Here is an 11,190-nt window from a genome sequence, read left to right on the forward strand (position 1 = left end):
TTCTCCACACTGAATATTGTTATTTTTATCATCTGCATATTAATTATTTTATGCAAGTAGTACTTTCTATAATATAATATAATATAATATAATATAATATAATATAATATAATATAATATAATGCATGTTCTGAGATAAGTGGTACTCAGGTAAATTTATATGCACACAAGATTTAAATGCAAATAAATCACTCTAAGCAGCTGGCAAAGTTGGCATGAAGCATAAATGCAAAGTTGGTGCAGTTTCAGACAAGCTAACCATTTTAACAGCTGCCATAACTTGCTTGTCACACTAAATTTACACCATACCTAAAACAATGACAAAGATGCACTATTTTTTTTCGAGAGAGAGAGCTCATACACGGTGCAAAACAAAAAGGCGTCTCTCAGGGTGGAAATGCATGTGCAGTTAAATGCTGTGAAGGAGGAGTGCATTAAATCAGTGTGAAATGAATGTGCATAGAACAACAGAGAAATGATAATACATGGACGACATCAAAGCGTGGTATACCATGGATGTTGGATCCATTACAATGTCTTAATCCAAGAAAAATCCATACATTATCCCTTATTGAGGCCACTGACCTTTAGACACAGCCATACAACCATATCTGCACTGTTAAAATTCAATTAAATGATAATAATTCAATAAAAGACTACATATTAATAATAACATGCAAAGCAGTTAACTTCAATGTATTAACAGTGACGAAAATATTAACGTTACTTTACAAAATTAAAACACAGGCTAACATAATACTCCATATGCTCATTACTAGATATTTATCTTATCTTGCATTAAATCACTTTTCTAAGAACATGACCAATTAACTTTACCTGGATATTTGATATTGAAAAATAGCCGAAAGAGCTGCTAAAAAAAGAGATCGGCCTATTCTATTCTAAATATTAACAACATATTGTCAGACAGTTTGTATATTATTTAGGATCATTTCACTTTATTGGTATGATGAGAAGAAGCTATTATTTTCCATGAATAGAATAACAACCCATAAGCCGATACTGTACCAGTCTAATGAGAGCATGCTTTAATTTAAATCATTTAAACTCTTTAAATTATGTGGTTGATGAACTTAACATTAGACATGTCTAAAGAATGTGATTTCTTTTTCTTCTTCCTCATTGTACGCCAGCATCATGCTTAGATATGCTGCGCTGTTGTCTTGGAAACAGACTCATGACCTAAAATTGGATCTGTTACGTGTACTATACAGCCTAACAAGTGAACAATGGAAAAAAGAAAAAAAAAAGGACAGTGAAATTTCCAATTATCACCATTCTACATGCCTATCAGGTCATAATGATGACATACAAGTGTGACCTATCCAGCTAGGAGCCTTTTCATCAGTCAGTAAACGAGCATGAAACAACACAATTTCTAGTCCATCAAAAAGCCTGTAGCAACATCTCATCTAATTTTTTTTTATCAACTGATGCTTTCAACTTCTGACTCTGTTACACTAATTATAAGATATTTTAAATCAAGCTAATATTTGAATATTTTTTATCATTTTACATGACAAATACCAAATTTCTGGCCTCTCCTCATTAGTACTGAAATACATGTGGCCCACAATCTGCTGTATGAATTATTAAAACATGCTGGATCACTGCAGTAAAATCAATTACAACCATATCCATTTAATCAAAACATAGCATTCCCTCCATCGTGAGAAAGTTTCTGGCCAGTTTCAGACACATCTGACCAGTGATGCGTTCTTACGTTTCAAACACATTTGGTTTTCTTTGAGGTGCTGAACATTTTTGCAAGTTCTGCTTGCTTAAATATACTGTCAAAGTAAGGTTACACATCTGATTAACTACATATAACACAGGTAGAGCAGTGCAATTTGTGAAAATTACTGTGATAGTCTTGTGACCATCAGTTAAAATGGTTTTAACTGAAGTCATTTTTGTGCCGTAATAAGCAGTGTTTTGCACCGCATGTCATCATTTTCCAGCAAAACGGTGTTTATGAATTTATAGCGGACATGGAGTTACACGAATATACAGCTTTCAGCTATTATTGCAATTTAAAAACATAGTACATTATTTTTTGCATAAAATTTTGTAAAAAAAAAAAAAAAAAAAAAAACCTAAAGAAAAAAACTGGACTTATGTTAAATAGGCCTATATATTTTAAACTGGAATGAAAATAATAATAAAAAATGTAAATAATATAATATGAAAATTCTGACACATAAAGCAAAAAAATATATATTTTATATCATATTTAAAAAAATATATTTTGGTTGAGAGACCAGTACAACAAAATTTGCAGGGCAAGCCTGAACATGTTGGGACCAAAAAAAAAAAAAAAACTTTTTTTTTTTCTTCTCTCTTGAGCCTGCCTTTCTTGAGGCTACTTCAGTGTGAGCTCAGGATGTGCCCTACTTAGAATTCACACCATCTTTTAAGAAATTGTGAAATTACATGAATATGGCTCAGCTGGGAAGAAATGAGCAATAAATGAGATGGAGAAACAAAAGAAGATAAGCAATTTGTTCTGAGAGCAGACGAGCTAAAGAGTGGCCAGGAAGAGTGATGGATGAAAGGAAGAAGAGGGAATACAGCTGGGCTGAGCAACACTGTGATGAAAGGTTAAAATACTGGCCCCTTTCAGTCCAGACAGACACAGACAGGTCATTACCTGGGAAAGGGCGAGTTTATTAACAGTAAAAGGTTATTCAGCTCAGTACAGCCTTGCCTGACAAATCTCTCCATCCATCCATCCATCCATCCATCCTCAATCAGCCGCTGACGAGCTGTTTCTCGCTAAGAAGGCCCGGCGCCGGCCCAGGGCTAAGTGAGCACACATTTGTACACCACACATCCAGAAATGTCATAGAAGCTCAAGAAAATGCCAAAATGCCAGAACCCTCGACTGACGTGGAGTGGGCAAACACACACACAGATAAATGTGCTTAGTGTGTTCAGCTACACCTGTTACCACGCCACAAGAGCTGACAAACAAAATGTTAGCCTTCATCAAACTGAATGACTGAAAGTGTTCAGCTACACCTGTTACCACGCCACAAGGACTGACAAACAAAATGCTAGCCTTTATCAATCTATCTGAATGACTGAAAGAGCACGGCTGCAACAATAAAATCTAAACAGATGGGATGAGGTATGTTATAATTAGGTAAATTATTATAAATTACGATTAGGCAACACAGCATTGATAAGTCCTCTTTCAACACATTATAACAGTAACAGCTATGATGCGACAAAGTTGGGGGTGGGACTACCTGTTTGGCTAACCAATGACAAAAACAGGGAGTGTTCTAGGAAACCTATTAGAAAGCAGTCATTTTTAGCACAAAAAAAACAAAACAAAACACATTTTAGCTTAAAAAAAACTGTTTAACCATGGCCTATGTTTGCAATAGAGTGCGGCCCCTTGTACCTTGACCAAATATAGTATTTGTAGATGGTTCTAGAGAAAAGTTCAGCACTGAACAGACATCACATCTGCACTCTTTTCTGTACTTCCATCAGTTTGTTGGTAAATACAAACTGGCAGCCCAGCAGATAGAGTTTGCATTATGATCACATTTATTTCAAGACACCGTAGACTAATTATTCAAACACAAGAATGAATTAATCTGGGAGGTAAGTCATCTCTACTATTGTCTGCATTCATCATCGGCATCCTTAGGCCAGAAAAACTCACAAATAACCAGTCAGGCAACCAATGCATCCTCATTATGTGAAATGAACATAGAAACAGATATTTGTGCAGCTCTGATGAAGCCTACTGAGCCAGAAAGGAACAATAAGGTGACAGGAGAGACTAGAATGAACCAGGAGTGATTCTAGACCTGGGCAGAAGGGGGCTGTAGCTCTGGGTTATTCAGCTCTACACTTCTGTTCAAAAGATTTGTTAAGATTTTTAAATGTTTGTGAAAGAAGTCTCTTATGCTCACTAAGACTGCATTTATTTGATTAAAAATACAGTAAAAGTTATTACAATTTAAAATAACTCTTCTATTTGAATATATTTTAAAATCATTGTAATACGCTGAGTTGAAACATTTATTGTAATTATCGATGTTGAAAACAGTTGCTAAATATTTTTTTGGAAATAGGGATACATTTTTTTAAGAATTCTTTGATGAAAGACAGTTCAAAAGAACAGCATTTATTTGAAACAGAAATCTGAACAGTAGTGTAACTGGTAACTGGTCTTTTTGGTAGAAAAGTAAAGTATCAAAGTATCACACTGTGTATCTATAAAATATCTTACAATAATTCTATTTTTTTCTTCTGTAAATCTGTGATTTATCAATATCAATTATCGGTATAAACGTAACATTAGTAATTAAAAGCTGTAAGATAAACAGATATAGCAAACACAGCATATCGCATGGTTTTGTAAATGTAGGTTGTATGTAGAGACCAAATCTCTATTATGGGTCCTGTGCAGAGAAAGTAAAAAAAAAAATGCTAATTTAAATTTGTAAATTAGTTTAGATTATTATTAATGTATATATTAACAATAACAATTATTATGAATAATATTATTTAATTATTATTAATTCTATTATTTAAAGCTTTAACAGACTTAACTAAAGTTAAAACTGAAAAAAAAACAACTACAAAAACATGCAATATAAGTCAATTACAGCCCTAAATAAAACCTTAATCCATATAACATTTCTTGCAAAATCATTGTAACCACTGGTCAGAACCAGAAGTGGATCCTGACATAAGTTATAAAGGCTAGGCAAGCACTTCTATGTGCCTGCTTTCTGTTTGGCCCAAAACCCCATTGAAAATTAAATGTTATGTAGCAGTTATCTATTGCTGAGCAGGTCCTTGGGGTGGCACATCTTACTGCTGCTGCTGCTTTCTGTCTGTCTGCCAATGGAAAGAAACCCGTTGACCTTATAGAAGCCATGTTACTGCCATATAGTTCAAGTGAAGTTCATTTAATCTAATCAGACTAAAATGCACTTTGGCTTTTAATATTTATCCTCTGATATGAAGTTGTAATTCTGGTCTATTAAAAAATGTGCATATTTAAACTCAAGGCCTTTAGCAAAATAATGAGCGGTGCGACATCCGTTTTTAACATTTATATTATAATTTAATGGTATCTTTTAATTAACAGACAAATTATGATATTTGTGGACTACTCTCAGGATGTCGTTTATGTCTAGCAATGCCCCATGAATGAACCATAATGATTCATTCTCAAAATTGACACAACCAGTTTAGATTGCAAGGCACCTCTCATTACAGACAGGAAATGCATCTCTGAAAAGTGCTGGTCTCTAGGGCAATGACTACATCATGTGCAACAAAATGTTATATATATATACAAGTGTGGAAAAGGTGTGTGTTAAGCTTGTCTATATATCAGGCGTGACTCACTGGTCTCATCCTGTACACTAGAGTCAAGAGAACATTACAGCGTAACACATTACATTTGAAAGAATCTGTTAAACAAGCTTCTTTATCATTACATAAAGTTCTCCTTGTCATAGCAGGAAATGAAAGTAGATGAAGTTTGTGCTGATGCCACAGTACAAGAATATTTGATACAGATCTAATATGACAGAATACACAGTGACCAGGCACAGGTAATAAATACAAACGCAATTTAGCCTACAATAAATACATCAAATGGGCTACATACAAGTGAAATAGAAAAGGCACTGCAGCTCTCAACAATAAAGGTTTTTGCAATCAATTTATATATATAGAGTTTCCCGGAAAATGATGGTGTAGTGCAAATCATTACTTCATAATTTGGTCAATACATCACACTAAACCAAATGTTTACATTTGGAAGACACAAATGCATATGATCAATGGAAAATAATAATGTGTTAACGCTTTTTTAAAATAAATATTATACAGTGGGAGTGGGTATAGAAAAGAATCACCCCCCTTTAAAATAATCACATTTAGTTGCTTTGCAGCCTGAAATGAAGACGGACACAGTTTTTGCTTTATCCAGCTGTATTTACTCAGTGCAACTTATAACATCCAAATGAAAGATATTAAACCAACATGAAAATTGAGTCATGACAAACTTGTAAGATTTAGAGCTACTGCTTCATTATAGATATTTAAGAAAAATAATAGTTGAAAACAAGAAAGAATGAGGAAAAGGTAGAAAAAAAAGAGCAAGGAAGAATCTGGTCAAAATGATCTTTGCCCATTGAGCCCAGAAATAGAGGGGGCATTTAAATTGAAAACCCTCTACAACAAAGAGCCCAGCAGACTGTAGCATTCTGTCCAATCCCCATGAAAGTACTCAGCACAAGCCACCTGCTAACACATTCAGCACATCAAACACTTGTCTGTTGTCATTCACATCAATAGAGGCTTGAAAATGGGCATTTCTGCGGCTGCGGTGCATTATTAGGACTTTTTGTAATTAAAAATTGGGCATGGCTGTAGGTCCTAACTCTACAGACAGATTCCTTAAGGTGAAAATGTATCTAAATATACTGAAACCAACCTCTTTGCCTGGTTTTTCTTCATTTTCTTCCTTCATCTCAGTACAACGGCCCATCTTGAAGGCTCTTTGACACCTTAACTAGAATGATGGAGGACATGCTTCAACAGGCCCTTGGGACGAATTGCCATCAGACAGTGACGCATTACCAAAGTAAGAGGATACGAGGTCGGTCGGGTGAGATTTAAAGAGAAAATTCACAATTTGAAGCCCAAAAAGGTCACATGTCAATGGCATTTCTTGAAACCAAACTTTGGGTGTTTATACAACTGCACTACTGGCCTATTTTAACTCAGCTGTTCTGACATGTATACCATCTTTGGTGTGCGGTTCACAGCCATCCCAATCGTTATGACAGATTAAGTCGCAGGCTAAACAAACAAACCCAAATAAACAGCCAAACCATTGCTGGATCAAGACCCACAAGTCTAAGCCACAGCACTCACAACAAGGCCTTCAAGCTCAGTCAGTTTATCATCAACGCCGAGATGAACAGCACTTGATTGGATGCATCAAACTAAATGTGTATTAAATTTGCATAACGATAAATGATACGGCACAAATAATAGGATTAGCGAGTTGCTAGCTGTGATTTCACCATCTTTTTAGCTTAAGGAGGTAAAGCATGTGCATTAGAATATGTCATTTTTTCTATTAAAGTGGATATTCTACAGTAAAATGCTATAGTGAGATAGCGTGGGGCGACCCTGGGAAAATCTTGACCACTTATAATTGCTAAAATCTCACTAAGAAACTGTATGACATCTCATTAGAGCAGTTTTAAAACATGCCATAAGTGTTGTTTCCCGGGGGGAATAATTTCACACCAGTCTGACAGGATCTCTGCAAAAAATGCTTATGGAAGTCACTACAGAGGATATAACATATTTTGATGCAAAACAGCCCACAGTACTTCAGTTTGCGAGCATATGTGACTAAACACTGGCCGTTGAAGATACAGATAAAAAAAAAAAGAAAAAAAAGAACAAGAAACTTTAATTTATCACATATTTCTCCAAGAAAGAATAAATTGAGACTTCAAGACTTACTGAGATTGTTAAACTACGTTAGAAATTAAGGTAACACTTTACAATAAGTTTCAATTCTTAAGCCTCAAGTCATGCACAATCTTTAAACAGTATTTATTAATCTAGGTTAATGTTTATTTATCAATATATTATTGTTCATAGTTAATTCATGTTCGTTCATAATATATTTATTTATAGCTATTTATACAGCTTAAAATGTAAAAAAAAAGATTATATGTAGAAATTAACATTAACCACAGTAAATTACATAATGCACTTAATGCATAATGAATGAACAAAGTTTACAAATTTAACCTTATTGTAAAGTGTTACCAAAATCTGCATAAAAATCAAATGCCAAGATAATATTTCAAGCTGCTGTGCTCTGATGAATAAAAGTCATTCTGACTGTGCCAAACACATCCTTGTTATTCAGCAGAATCAGTTGATGGTTAATAAGCTAATGACCATATCTTCCACATTTTGCTGAAGCAGAGTCCTGACAAAATTAGGTAATTATGCCTCTAAATGTCATCAAGAATTTCACCAATTTTCCCAGCTGATTTAAAGCAGCCCTCTGCAGTAATTTTGAAGCTTGCACTTTGTTCCAGAGAACAGCAAAAAGACCACATCTTAATTTATGCCTTTGGAAACCCCCCAAGGCAATTTTGCTTTTCAGTGTGCTTGACTCTGTCCATATAACTAAAATAACACAATAGTGAAGAACATTAATCTATATAATGCAGTCTATGTAATGCTACTGCATTATCCTGAAAACAGAGATGAACTTTCAGGCAATTTAATTCTCTATAGACAGACAATCAGAATGACTAATGTTCTGGAACTGAAACTGTAAGCCTAATAACAAAAAATACAACATATGACCATTTTGCAGCACTCAAGCTACCTACAATATATAGCAGCATTGTCCCTTTTGTTGAAGTAGGCAGCAAATCAAAAGTTTACATACACACACATAGTGGACAAATTATATCTAAACGAAATAGCTCAATATAACCTTAAATGCATGACAAAGCACTGTAGTTTTACCATTTTATTAACTTTTTCAACAATTTTTAAAAAAATGTACTCACCTCTCTTGGCTTTGGCTTGACACACCCTCCATATTGTTTTGTGGATCTCAAAATTGTAGTTAGCTGGCAAAGTCTTAATGGCCTCGTTGAGCTCTGGATCACTGAGGATCTCGTCAGGAATCTGACTGGCCACTCTCCTTGGACCTCGCACTACATTAAAAGACAATGAGAAAGTTAATTCACTTAATTTAAGTTTGCTGTAAGCATACTAAAGACACCACTGTGCAATATAGTATGTGCAATTACAAACTGCCTTAACGAGTTCTGCTAAAAATCATATTTTTATGAGAAATTGACTGGGCTACAGCCTATATAATAAGACAAGGAAAGCCCATCCAATCGTTTCTCAGTTCCAAAATTAATCATCACACAAATCAATCAGGGCGCCGTCAGGACAGCCGCTGAACTGAGAGGTCAGTCATCAGCAGGATGAGTCTGTCAGTGGCATCCATTTATTTTTGAAGTCTATGACAGACAGACCATCTGTAATGTAAGTCCTGGCTACAGTTTAGTGAATGGCTATATTCCTACACTACCAGTCAAACGTTTGGAATAATTCAGATTTTTAATGTTTAATGTTTATGAAAATTCTCAGCAGCCATTACTCCAGTCTTCTTTCGAATGATTTCTGAAGGATCTTTTGACACTGACGACTGGAGTAATAGCTGCTGAAAATTCAGCTTTGCCATCACAGGAATAAATTATATTCTAAAACATATTCAAATACAAAAGTTATTTCAAATTGTAATAATATTTTTGCACTGTTTTTACTGTATTTTTGATCAAATAAATGCAACCTCGGTAAGCATGAGAAACTTCTTAATCACAGTAGACTTTTTTCCACTGATTAACAAAAACACCACTCTAAACAGCTCCAAGAAAAGGTCATTGAAAAGCACAAGACATGGGATGGATGGAATATTTCCAACTCATTGAATATATCTGGGAGTACTACTAAATCAATAATTAAGAAATAGAAAATGTATGGCATAATTGTAAATCTACTTAGAGCAAGCTAGCCCCAAAAACTGAATGACTATGCGAGGAGGAGACTGGTTAGGGAGGCCACCAAGAGACCAATGGTGGTTCAGGTTCTAGCACCTTTGCTTTTCTCTCTCTACATGCTTCCTTTAGGTTTGATTCTGAGAAAGCATGGCGTATCTTTCCACTTTTATGTGGATGATACACAGATCTATCTGCCTATTAAAAGAAACGACCCTTCAGCTATACAATCTTTATTTGCATGTCTTGATGAGGTAAAGCTCTGGTTGGCTAGTAACTTTTCTTACCTTAAATGACTCAAAGACTGAGGTTATTGTCTTTGGCCCATCTGACAATTTTGAGTTTAACAACTCTACCCTGGAAAGCCTGTCAGTCTTTGAATCAAAGTGTGTTCGGAACCTTGGTGTTCTTTTTGACAGTCGGCTCACTTTAGATAAACATGTTTCCTCTGTTGTTGCCTCCAGCTTTTTTTTTAGCTCCGCTTACTTTCTAAAATAAAACATTTTCTGCCTGAAAAATCTCTTGAGATAGCTGTTCACATGTTTATACCCTCTCGATTGGACTATTGTAATTCCTTGTACTGTGGCATCTCAAAGTCCCAGGTTGCTCACTTACAATTGGTCCAAAATGCTGCAGCCAAATTTCTTAAAGGGATAGTTCACCCAAAAATGAAAATTCTGTCATTAATTACTCACCCTCATGTCGTTTCAAACACGTAAGACCTTCGTTCATCTTCGGAACACAAAGTAAGATATTTTTGATGGAATCTGAAAGCTGTCTGACCCTGCATAGACAGCAATACAACTGAAATGTTCCCAAGTCCAGAGACGTAGCAAGGAGATCTGTAAAATAATCCATGTGACATCAAGGGTTCAACCGTAATTTTACGACGCTACGAGAATGCTTTTTGTGTGCAAAAGAAACGCACAAAAAGTATTCTCGTTAGGGCTGTGTAAAAAAAATATCGATATCTCGATATTAATCGATTCTCATTTTTACGGAACGATATCGATTCTTAAATCCCAAGAATCGATTAGTCTAGCCTGTTTTCAGTTAATGGACGGAACATTGAAGGGCACTTCCCATCCAATATATCACAATAAGCATTGTGCTTTGGTGCTTTTAATATGAAACAAAGTCTCAGATTTCAAATTATGTCCATTGTATTGCAGTATTCAAACAATAAATGCCGTTTTGGTGCTGTTTAATGTGGAGAGACAGATCGCTGTAGCGCCTCAGATCAACAGACAAGGCAGCACGAGGCACACGTGAACTGATGATCTCCTCCACATTAATACCAGTTTCAGCACAAAATAAACATGACTAAACTCCCGAAGGTAAGTTAAAAGAAAGAGTACAACTTTACAATCCGTATCCTGTCTCATGTTATCACTCAATCAGTGTTTCAGCCACGCAAAGACGTCAACATAACGGCTTGTAAACAATATCACGTAACGTCACATTTACCTCATAAAAACATATTTGGTGACCATAAACTCATTAGTCAGATAGAAAAATAAACTGTAGAGAGGGGCATTTTGCTAAATATATGCACCATATAACATTCATTATA

The 11,190-nt window shown here is 35.1% G+C and overlaps 1 protein-coding gene across 3 annotated transcripts in view; it reads right to left on the reverse strand.

Annotated features, from left to right (window-relative positions):
* Positions 1–11,190, reverse strand: part of LOC107685060 (diphthamide biosynthesis protein 1-like) — an 84,929-nt gene that overhangs the window by 69,594 nt on the left and 4,145 nt on the right. For 2 of the 3 annotated variants that reach the window (XM_016481513.1, XM_016481512.1), the window contains exon 2: positions 8,616–8,765. In XM_016481513.1, the coding sequence (XP_016336999.1) occupies positions 8,616–8,765 (150 nt within the window). Of the gene's footprint in view, positions 1–8,615; positions 8,766–11,190 lie in introns of those variants that run through there. The other variant, XM_016481514.1, reaches the window with a different exon arrangement.

This window comes from Sinocyclocheilus anshuiensis, unplaced genomic scaffold (assembly GCF_001515605.1).
Source record: "Sinocyclocheilus anshuiensis isolate Anshui unplaced genomic scaffold, SAMN03320099.WGS_v1.1 scaffold914, whole genome shotgun sequence".
NCBI classification, from domain to species: Eukaryota; Metazoa; Chordata; class Actinopteri; order Cypriniformes; family Cyprinidae; genus Sinocyclocheilus; species Sinocyclocheilus anshuiensis.